Genomic DNA, 12,243 nt, shown 5'->3' with positions numbered 1-12,243 from the left:
GTCAAAACTAAAATGCAAAGGAAAAAACTCCTACTGCTGGGTCTATTGCAGAATGTTCCTTTCTAAAATATATAACACTGGATACTAGTTTAAAACATAGCAATACTGAAACATTACATCCAAAACACAAGAAGGAGTGATTAAATATCAGATCAGTACCTGCACAGGTCTGTGCACATTTATATGTGGAAGAAGAGGCTGCCGTATTCGTCCCAGCAGTTTTGTATAAAAAGACAGAACCTGCTGCTTCATGCCTGGAGGACACTAAAAAGAACAACAGATACACAAGAAGCATCAAATAAAAAAATGGTAAAAACTGACAAACAAAAGCAACAACCAGTCAAAGATGATTAACTGAACAACAGCAAATATAAACAACATCTGACCCTTTAAAAAATAAAGACAAGTGATGCCAAGTGGTGATCTAAACCAGCTAAGAATGTTAGCTCTTGTAAATAGATTCAGGAGGATTGCTGTGTTGGTCTGCAGCAGCAGAACAAAGTTTGAATCCAGTGGCCTCTTAAGACCAACAAAGTTTTATTCAAGGTATAAGCTTTCCTGTGCATTGGATAAAATGTTGTTGGTTTTAAAGGTGCCACTGGACTCAGATTTTGTTCCATTCTGGTAATTGTATATTATGAAATTCACATCAGCATTTTGATTTAATTAGCCACATGCACAAAGAGCTTCCTTTTACTCAGGAATGACTAGTTTTTATTTCTGGTAGCAGCCTCTTGTGCTTCGTATGGTACTCATACAGAAGGCCCCAAGTCATTAGGACAGCTTGCTGAAACGGCCCCAAGTAGGTGGCATCACACAAAGTGTTCTTTTTACCATATTTTGCAATTGGGGATTCCATGCGCTGGTACCATGTCTTCAGTCAACAGAAGGTAGCCTTTAAATCTAATCCATGTCTGTTGGATGCTGATCTTCTGAGAATAATCTGCCATTTCTACCTTAAAGTAGTTGTCATTGTTTTGAAATCAGTAGATGTGGACAACAGCTAAATTTCTCTTCTTGTGGAAACCATTTGCAAGCAAAATGGGGTTACATGCCACAGGCCAACTCAGCATGGATGAGGGGGACCAAATGCTAAGGTAACATAATCTCTGTAACAGGATTGCATAGTGATTTGCAAAACTAATATAACCATGCAGCCTATTCAGTCTTCTCACTATCTTTTCTCTGCAAGTGACTAAGAAAGACTGAAAGCTAAAACATGTGCTTCTAGATAATATCTCCAGACTACTTTCTCCGACCACCTGAAGGGTTTGCATGCTCAAACCCACAACCTGCTAATTAAAGTGAGTTTACGCATTTGGATGGTTAGGACTGTATGGGTTGGAACCAAATGGCAAACCGTCTCAGCTACAAATTCTAGTAGGTTCTGCAGAATTCTGCAGATCACTTTATAGACCTTGTATGCAGGGAGAAAGACTTGGTAACACAGTACAGCTTCTGAAGAGGGCTTAGAAAAAAAAACACAGGGACAACCAAATGCCAGAGATAAGAGATTAAAACATTTTGTATTCAACACAACTCCCAGAACCTTAATATGACACTCAGTCACTCTCTCCATGACTTTATATTTGTGTATGAATAACCATGTTATTCTGTAGTAGCAGCACAAAATGCGAGTGCAGTTGCAACTCAGAAATCCAACAACATTTTCCAGGATGTAAGTTTCCCTGAAGGCAATAGCAAACCACCTCTGCTTCTCACTTGACTTGAAAGCCTCTTGCTAGGGTAAGCCCGTTTCAACTTAAGAGCATCATACATACACAAGCTTCGCTGTATCAAAGCTCATTTTATTATATACATCTGTGTTTGACTCACAAAAGCTTATACTCTGGAAATTTTAGTTGGTCTATAATGGAGGTCCCCAATACTTTTCAGCCTTTAGACTCCATTGGAATTCAGGTGTATGGGAGAAGGGAGTAACTTGAAAATATAGTGGAAAAGAAGAACAAGGGATAATTGAGCCAACAGTGTAGTGGCAGCTGCCACTGAAACAATGTTATTTTAATCTGCCCAGCCAGTGGCCAACCAGAAGCCATGCAAGGCAAGTATCATACCTGACCCCACCTCCTTTCTCAAAACACAGGGTGGATACCAGGTAGGGTGTTATTAGGTACCATAGTGTCCACAAGCACCACATTGGGGACCCCTGATCTATAAGGTACTACTGGACTCAAATCATTGCCTTTATACACTCTCTCATTTTAACCACCACATCTTCACTAGTCCTGACACAAAACCATTTTTATTAATTAGCCTGGAAAAATAGGAGAATTCCACAACCTGAAATACACATTTAAGTTCAATCACAGAAATTGGGCTTGCTGTAGTACAACATGACATACTTACATCAGCCTTGCCCAGGGTGTATAATGTCTCCAAAATCTTGTGATGTAGCAAATATTCCATGCAAGGCCCTGTTTCCCCAGACTCCCTCTCATTTTCTTCCTGAACTAAAATATCCAACATCTGCTCCAGGTGAGATGGAATGTTGGTATCAGTCACAGGAGCTTTGTCATCTGCAATAAGAGAACTCATTAAAAATACAGCCTTTACTTTCATTTCAGCATCTGAAAATGTTCAATATATGTATAACCACGTTGATACAGTCACACATATTTCTGTCATTCTTTTTTGCTTTCTCATATTGAAGGATTTACAGGAAAAAAGCAATTTTAAATACAGAATTTGTTTCACCTAAAATATTAAGTAAGTATGCATACATAGAGATGAGCTTTATATTGAAGAAGAAGAATTATGCCATTTCAGAGGTCCTACATGCACAAGATGGGGGAAAACAACTACAATTCTGTAGTGAGTACCCAGCAACAATAGCTGACCAAATTAACATAAATAATCTGTCTTTAATTTGCCGCTGAAAAATACTGCTTGAGGATAAAACCAGCTGCACATTTCCCACATATTTTTTACATTTTGCTCAGCCCTTTCCTTAGGCTATCAGGTATAAAACCTAGCTAATTTAGCTGAGAGGGGAAATAAAAAGCATTTTTAAATTTTATACTGGAGTCAGCTGACATCACTGAAGTCAGTGAACTCTGTCCTACATTAATTTGCACAGCAGGTTGAATGCAGCAGTGATGTAATTTTATATGATGAATCCTGAAGTAATTTCCACGGCCATGCTACAAACACTATAAATAATCTAATGGCAAGTTTGCTGATCCCTCTTATGCAACCACCTACAAATAACTGCTATTTGAGCACAAAGAGGAACAAGGTCAGAGGAATGAATTGCAACATCCAAAAACTACTGAACTCTAGCCTGGCACCACTGAACATGTGCAAGAGAGGGGCTGTGATGTATCATACACAAGGCCCATTACTAATGTACATTTCCAATGATTTTATTATTTCCTAAGATGACCATTACATAGGTAACACACAACGAAGTTGCACCTATCTGATGATGATGCAAAGACGTTTCTCTTACCAGAAGTCTCTATGTAGTAATGGGTAATAGCCTTCCAGTGGTAAACAAAATCTTCTTGCAGTGGAAGGGATGGTGCAAGCTAGATACAAGAGATACAACAGAGAGATATTACAAAAAAGAGAGTTTAAATTTGTATAGGAAATATACAACAATGTTTATTTAAGTCTCTAAACATAAACACAAAAGAATACAACTTATAGCAGAACTTTTGACCAAGAGCCACTGAAATATTGGAGATTTTTCTGCTGTAACCAAATACGGGAACTCTGTATTTTGTGAGTTCTTGAACATGGCCACTAGTCTTTTGAGTCTTCCTTAGTTTATGCAACAGACCAAGATAAAGCAATCAGTCCAACCCATCTTTATTTTATGATAGCCATAAGCTGGGGCCAGATATTTCAAGATCCCCTAAGCTATCATTAATATATCATAAATTAAATTATAAATAAAATATCAAATAAGATATTGACATGGAAGGTTATGTTCTATATTCAGAACACTGAGGGATTATGATCCTAAGCACACATCCTGATACAGTCACACAATCCTATTTGCTATCATATACAGCAATGCTAAACTGGTCTACTCAGGGGTAACTATCATGTTATTCAATGCAGCTTACTCCCAGAATATCCTTACAATTGGAGCCTGTGTGAATAAAAATTATATGAATACAAGAACAATGCTATGTTAAGTAGAACGAAAATGTGTGTGTTAGTAAATAATTTGCACTTGACAAGTAAGTACCTACCAAAGGAGGTGCAATCAAATACAAAATGGCTGCTGTGGGAGGTGAAGCTAACCATACAGAGGAGAAGAAATTTAAAAATACAGTGAAAAAGAGGAACAAGATAATAGTGTAGTGGCAGCTGCTAATGAAACAATGCATTTCTAGGGCCCATTATGCACGGCTGCCGAAACGGCGATTTCAGGTCACATTTCAAGGCGATTTCAGAGGGGGAAGACGCGAAGCACACCGGTTATGCACGGGACGGGGCACGATGGCGGCAAAACCCAGAGTAACTGATTATGCACGTGGTGATCCGGGCGCCGCTTCTGGTTGCGCCCCGGTCACCCGGAAGCTGTGCTTTCTTCCGCATTTCACTAACGCGGCTTTTTTGGTGGCATGCACCGAAGCTGCGGCCGGTTGCAGCCAGCTCCGTGCGTTATCGGTGATTTTAGTCGCCGCCATTCCACCCCGAATGTGCATTATAGAGAGAAGAAAATTCCCCACTCAGTCAAGCAGGGAGTTAGCTCTGGAGTGCAGTGATTCCTGGTCTGCTGTGGTTAGAAAATTGCCTTTTGAGACCTTAAGAGTCAGTTAAACACTCAAGATGAGTCCTGGTGTTTTAAGAGGTTTGGGTATCGTACCAGCCTTCTGGAAACCAAAAGAGTCAGTGTACTGAAGTGTTTGGGGAAAACACTGGAACAAAAGCCTCTCAAGATAAAGATTTAGGTCACTGTGAAACATAAGAACCTCTCATTATATAACATAAGAACTAAAGTCTGTTCATGTACTGATTTCACCTCAGAGTTATCGATACTGAGTTACCATAGAAATTTTACCCCTGATTTCACCTGACCTTTTCCCTCTATGTTGAATAAAATATTTTGTTAATTTGGAATATGTTAGAAGGGGCTCCCATTCCCTCTCTCAGGTTACTGGACTGAGCAAACAGCCCAAATATTATACTGTGCCTGGCTGGAACAGACATCATTCTTCAGGAAAGAAGAAAACAGACAACCAGTGTGGCTCAGTAGGGAAAAAAACAGAGGGGAAATTTGGCTCTAAGGGAGGAATATGGATGGGACCATCATGTATGGGATCCCCCTTTTGTACTTTAGCAATCTTCAGGGCAAGGATGCATTTCCAATGGTAGACAGGAATGGCTTACAGAATAACTGTATCCAGCTGTGTAGCTCCTTTCCTTGCCACTCAGCAACAGAAATATACGCCACTAGCATGAAAATTCACTGTACCATTAGGGATTACCATTGGGTATGCTACTTTCAAACATGCAAGCATTTCCTCACCAGTGGTGTCCTAATGGCACCATGATTGGCCCAAAATATTCCAACTGTTATGACATTCTGGCATGAAAACACTGCAGTAAAAAGATGTTTTTTTTCACTACAGACTTCCTTTCTAAGGTACAGTGAATAAGTTAAAGTCAAGGGATATAATTTCATGTCAGGCTTTTACTGGAGTTGTTGCTGGATCACAAATGCTGCTATTCAGTACAGATTCGTTAGTTAATATGAACACTTAAATTCAGTAGTACTCGCACACATGCCATTTAGGACGGGCTGAAAATCTCCTTTTCCAAAACTTTCAAGGTAAGACGGTCTTGCCGCTGGGTTAGTGCCTTTCTTCTCCCATCCTTTTCTTTCTGTTTTTTACATCTATCAGTATTGACCTTTCAACCTTTAACACAGTTTTAAATTCAAGAGTCCTATTTAAAGAAAGGTTCCAAGATTTTGGTCCCAAATTGTTTTTCTGACCACTAAGAATAGAAAGGTCAACCCTCTTCCCAACTTTAATTGTGTGAGACGTGCAGAAACTAAACAGGTACACTTTTCTGCACCACAGAGATGATGATGAGAAAATCTTTAGCAGCTGAATTTTATCTGCCTGACACTTAGTAAAAGTCACAGAACCCTTTTCAGGAAAATGGTGACAGTTTTTCAAAGCTGAGATTGCATATGAAAGATCAGGGACAAGCAGGCTTGCCGTCTAGATGAGGGATTGCTTCAACTTGGTAAAGGAAGTTGCCATTCTTTATGAATCTTGATTTTACCTACAAAGATTGAGGATACCTGCCAAGAGTAAAAATCTGTCAAAGGTCACTGTTTAAGGGAACCACCTTTTGGGGGAAATAAAGCTCTTCATCCCACAAACAGTTGTACTATTTAATGAGGATTTTAATCTGTTCTCTATACATCTCCCCCAATGCAATTAATTCTAGGCACAGAGACCTGAGAGTTCTCTACAGCAGGGAGACAGGCACATTTTCAAAGGCAAGGCTCACCAGTACTAGTAATAACCTTCTGTTAAACAATGTATATTCCATTAGTTTAGAATTCAAGTATAGCCTATGTTTTGTAGTACTGATACTAATACCCCTATTTCTCACTATATTTTCTTTACATCATTAAAAAGCCAAAATAATTTCATGTCTGATCTTGTATCAGACAGCCTGTCTTTCCTCATAAACTTGGCATATGCCTCATTTAACGTTATATATCAACATCTGCAGCAAAGAAATTAAAAGACGCTTGCTCCTGGGGAGGAAAGCTATGGCAAATCTAGAGAGCATCCTAAAAAGCAGAGACATCACCCTTCCAACAAAAGTGCATCTAGTCAAGGCTATGGTCTTCCCAGTTGCAATGTATGGCTGTGGACCATAAGGAAGGCCGAGCGTAAAAGAATTGAGGCTTTTGAACTCTGGTGCTAGAGAAGACTCTTGCGAGTCCCTTGGACTGCAAGGCAAACAAACCGGTCAGTCCTAGAGGAGATAGCCCTGACTGCTCTTTAGAATGCCAGATCCTGAAGATGAAAAATATTTTGGTCACCTCATGAGAAGGAAGGACTTCCTGAAGAAGAGCCTAATGCTGAGAGTGATTGAGGGCAAAAGAAGAAGGGGATGACAGTGAATGAGGTGGCTGGATGGAGTCACTGAAGCAGTAGGTGCAAACTTAAATGGAATGGTAGAGGCCAGGAAGGCCTGGAGGATCATTGTTCATGGGGTCGCGATAGGTCAGACACAACCACCACAATCAACATCTGCCTTTCCTGACAATATAGCACCAGAAATCTTAATTGCAGTCTACAGAGTTACCAGGGAGACACAGTTGTAGATTTATTATATATACGGAATCAAAGTATTGGAATAACAGTATCATAATTTGATAGGCAATATCTCTTAAAGAAGGTCAGCTCTTACAGCACTTGAGGCTAGCAAGAGCCATGCAAAAATGTTAAGTTATGAACTGCTTGGCCCCAAGCCTCAGCACATTTCCTTAGACCTAAAGCCTAAATAGATTTAACACCGCCATACAAGTGCACTTACAAAAATCACAAATATACCTCAGAATACTCTACTTTTAAAAAATTATGTGTTTTTTCTTGAAGAAATAATAATGTGGGTCTCTTCTCTTTAAAAAAAAAACTACTGCTAGTGTAGTATATTTTACAATATTTTGAGTTGGAAAGAACTTCAGAGTTAAGCCCTATCCAAACCCACTGGTTTCAGTGGAGTAATGCATGATAACTCTGCATGGGATCAGGTTATACAATCATTTTGTGCTTGTCCTGCACTTTTAATTCTTTTAACTAGCATAGTCAAAGTTAAGATAACTCTCAGTTGTCCTCATCTTTGAAACTAGGAAGAAATATAAGACACAGTGTAACAAACAAAATATTTTAACAACTTCTAAGAATAGATATCCAGCAGATATCCTTTCTAACCATACTGTTAAATACCAGCACCCTTAGACTACACAAGAAAATGTCAGTATTATAAAACTTGGCAAAAAGCACACAAAATCACAACCCAGCATGATTTCTTAATCACAGGGCCGGGGCCCTACTGCAGACTATAGTCTTTTTCATTGATCCATGATAAAAAAAAAAGAATCATAAATTCATAGAATCATAGATATCATAGAATCATATGATTTCACTTTTTATGATGGTTTCAAAAGAATCCTCTGCTATAAGACTCAAAGCAGTGCTATTTCATGTCCAGTCATGCACTAAAATGTTCAGGTAATAGTTTAGAATAGTTATCAAAAACTATTGTTATCAATAGTTATCAAAAACAATAATGCCACACTATGCCATTTTCTGCTTTCAAGTTTTATAGTATTTTACAGTATTTTATTATACTGCCTGCTGTCTAGTAATTACATAGCAACAATGAAATAAAACTTGTTTAATATGTCAATCCTAAGCAAACTTACACCGTTCTAAAACCATTGACGAGGGTGCCGTTAGACTCCAAACAATAACTGGTTGATTTACCACACAATAGCAAACCTGGATTGACCATAAATCTACATACACAAAGGAGCTGCAGCCAGTCCCAGTTCTCTGCTGGATATAGAACATGATCACCACGTTCACCTTCTAAATTTAAGTAACTAAATATATGCATAGAAAGTAAGCCAAAAGTATGAATTAGGAGAACAAAGAACTCCGATGCTAAGAAACTAGCATGGGGTGAAATGCTAGTTTTTACAATTGCTTATTTCAGTCTAGAAAGATGGGGGGGGTTATAGCACAGGCCTATCCTGAATTAAGTGGTATTCAAAGTTGTAAAGAAACAAGTGTAAAGAAACTGGAGGCTTCACCTTCAGTATGGCTCAGAGTGCTTATGCAGGAATGTGATCAAGCAAATTAAAAGGCAATGCAACTGTTCAAAGGCAAGCCCTATTATGCAGCATATAATCAACCTTTGGAATTCTTTACCTCAGGTCACAGAATTGCCTAGAGTAACCTGGATATTTTATGGAAGGTAAAACAACAATTGTACTGATTTTTTACCCTCCTCCCCAAAGAGGTTGGTATATGAAGTGCTTCCTATTTCATTAAAGGTAAAGGTAAAGGCATCCCCTGTGCAAGCACCGGGTCATGTCTGACCCTTGGGGTGAAGCCCTCCAGCGTTTTCATGGCAGACTCAATACAGGGTGGTTTGCCAGTGCCTTCCCCAGTCATTAACGTTTACCCCCCAGCAAGCTGGGTACTCATTTTACCGACCTCGGAAGGATGGAAGGCTGAGTCAACCTTGAGCTGGCTGCTGGGATCGAACTCCCAGCCTCATGGGCAGAGCTTTCAGACTGCATGTCTGCTGCCTTACCACTCTGTGCCACAAGAGGCTCCTATTTCATTACACAGGTTCAAATGGTTTGAAACATTACTTAAAAACAACCGTCTCTGCTTACTGGGTGATATGCCTCACACATATCTAATTCATTGCCCAGTTGACAGGACTGCCATCACATGTCACTGACAGAGGAAAAGTCTACTCCATTATGAAGCATTATGTTTTAAAATTATATTGTTTTTGATATCTTGTTTCAGCTGGCTTTTTAACCAATTTTTCAAAACATAAAGCACTGCCTATTTCAAAGTATATCTGTTCCTCAGGTGTTCAGTGAATGGACATCATAGCTATATGCTTAGTCTTGGACTCCTATGCATCTTCTGTCTTTATCTAGACCTTCCATGGACCATTTACTAAAGATGTCCAAAGTCTGAGGATCCCATGTCTATTTGAACACAAACTTCTTCCATCTTTTGTAACAATATTCTCATAACTCATGAAGTGAAATTAACATACACAAATACAATGGGGCTATAAAGCTAAATGCTTGGAGAATCTCTTTAATAATGGATGGATTCTGTTCTGGAAAGGCTCTATGCAAGTGTAAGTTTGTCAATGGAGCCCCCATCTAGAAAACTGGAGGCAATGAAGGTAAAAGTATAACTGTTTACAGTGGGGAAGAAAGACAGTGCTTAATTTCGACAGAGAGAAGTGTAGAGGGCCAACCTCACATCCCACTGCCAGCCTTTCTTCTTCTTAATGCATAGAGTGTGGGAGTTGACTGCAGTGAGAAGACCCATCAACAAAAGCTCAGACCCTTGCTTTATTACTCATTTGTTGCAAGGACCAGATATGGCATAAATGTTACTTTGTCTAGCCAGGTCACGAATGCCATAAAACGTAATACCAGGGACTGGAGACAAAAACTTTGTAAACGACACAGGCAATCCCAATTAACAATACCATTTTTTACTCAAAATTTGTGTAAAACATTAATAGACTTCCAGTATTTCCTTAATGGATCATCCTGTTGCCCACTCTCCCACTTCCACCGTCCATTACTCATTAGCACTGGGACAGTATACAACAGGGGAAGTCAAACTGCGGCCCTCCAGATGTCCACGGACTACAATTCCCATGAGCCCCTGCCAGCGTTTGTAGTCCATCTGGAGGGCCGCAGTTTGACTACCCCTGGTATACAGGGACATAATGCACCGCCTCTGTTTCACTAGCAATGAAGGTAAATGACCAGTTGCCGGATAAGAGCCCTGGACAGGCCGGTTCCGGCCCACCAGCCATATGTTTAACACTCCTGCACTAGGCAATTTACATCGGCGCAGACACAGGCGATATGCAGCTCTATGGGGGACGACAATGTTGCCTACGCAAAGCAGAAAGCCTTCGGGCCCCAGTCCAGGTCAAGATGTCCACAGGGACGGGTGGCTATATCAGGACCTTCTTTTAGATGTCTCTTCAAGAAGAGACGACCCTATTGTTCATCCCTGATTAGGGCCACGTAATCCAGCCTAATCGGGAGCCGCAACGAAGGGGGACAGGAGGAGGCTTGTCATGAGCCTAGCAGCCCCGATGCCATCCACCGTCTCCCCCAGCGTCTGGAAACGAGCTTTCCAAAGGCAAATTAAGGGTGAAGCCGGGGTAAGCGGCGGCGGCGGCGGGGGGAGGCTGGCAAGCCCAAGCGAGGGCCGCAACTGCGCGTTCCCTAGATTAGGCCCCTAAGGATCCCCGGAGTTGCGTGGTGTGCGCCGCCGGTGGCCTTACCGCCTCCACGGCGTGCTGCAGAATGGAGGTGAACTTGGAGAACATCCTGTCCCTAGACTGAAGCAGCCGCTGCCGGGAGGATCGCGAGAGCTCCTCGATCCGCCGCCGCCGCCGCTCCAGGGTGAGGGCTGCATGCGGTGGGCCTGGCCGCGGGGATCGGATCCGATCGGCTGCCGGAGCAGGGCGGGCTGGAGACTCCTCCGCTGCGTCGCTCGCCCGCGCCCTTCTTCCCCGCAGCGGCCAGCGACACCGTGGCACTGGCAGAGCCCGACACCCGCCGGGCCGGGCCGAGCCGCGGTGCCCGGAAGCCGAGCGCCTCTCCGCCAACGCCGCGGCTCCGTCCCAGCTCGCCCTCCGCCCGACGCGCTCTGTAGCGGCCGCAGTTTGTGCCGTTCCCGTTGCCAATCCCTTACTCAGAGGCAAGCCCCGATTGCTTCCCGCCCCTCCGGGAAAGAAGGCAGGCAACAGCCCCTGCGATCCCAAGAGCGCTTCGTGAGGCGGACATCCCCTCAGGCGAGGCGGGAATCGCCAGCCACGCCGCCCCCGGGACCACAGCCGCCACCATCATAAGCAGACCTTTGTTTCTTTCCTTCCCTGTTCACACAAGTTGCATCCCCCCCATTGCCTACCCTGGGCACGAGCGTCACTCACTCTTATGCTAATCTGGAGTAAGGAATGTCACTTGGATCAAACAACCCCCACTCACCCCCCATTTTTTTTTATAATAGCATGGAAACCGTCGTTTTAATAGTAACATTTTTGTAATTGTGAGCATGGCGGGGCGGGCAAGGGGTAACTACTCTGGATAAATTGGAAATCTCAGAAATGTCTAAATAAATTAATGGTTGAAAAAACAGATATCAAATTATGGTTATTTTCTTAAGCATTTTAGCTTTAGCCTTCAACAGTTGTGTTAGATTTCAAATCTCCTGTAAAGTGATCCAAGTAAAATCTCTGGTAGGATTGCCAGTCTCTGGGTGACACCTGGAATTCCCCACCAAGTTTCAACTCATCTCCAGAGATCAATCCCTCTAGAGCAGTGGTCCCCAACCTTTTTATCACCGGGGACCACTCACCGGGGACCACTCAACGCCATTTACTGAGGCCCGGTGGTGGTGGGGGATAGTTTACTCCTCTACTCTCAACCACTGCCCTAACACTCTCTGATTG

The 12,243-nt window shown here is 42.0% G+C and overlaps 1 protein-coding gene across 2 annotated transcripts in view; it reads right to left on the bottom strand.

The window, feature by feature from the left end:
• Positions 1-11,631, bottom strand: part of FHIP2A (FHF complex subunit HOOK interacting protein 2A) — a 39,781-nt gene extending 28,150 nt beyond the window's left edge. Inside the window, exons 1-4 of one of the 2 annotated variants that reach the window (XM_077349867.1) lie at positions 11,074-11,631; positions 3,470-3,548; positions 2,368-2,537; positions 160-264 (exon numbers count right to left, since the gene is read on the bottom strand). In XM_077349867.1, coding sequence (XP_077205982.1) covers positions 160-264; positions 2,368-2,537; positions 3,470-3,548; positions 11,074-11,118 — 399 coding nt within the window. In that variant the 5' untranslated portion in view covers positions 11,119-11,631. The remainder of the gene's footprint in view (positions 1-159; positions 265-2,367; positions 2,538-3,469; positions 3,549-11,073) is intronic. The other variant, XM_077349866.1, reaches the window with a different exon arrangement.
• Between the last annotated feature and the right edge of the window lie 612 nt (positions 11,632-12,243).

This window comes from Paroedura picta, chromosome 8 (assembly GCF_049243985.1).
Source record: "Paroedura picta isolate Pp20150507F chromosome 8, Ppicta_v3.0, whole genome shotgun sequence".
In the NCBI taxonomy this organism is placed as follows: domain Eukaryota; kingdom Metazoa; phylum Chordata; class Lepidosauria; order Squamata; family Gekkonidae; genus Paroedura; species Paroedura picta.
Note: the sequence above shows the minus strand (reverse complement) of the source record. Positions and strands in the feature narration are given on the sequence as shown.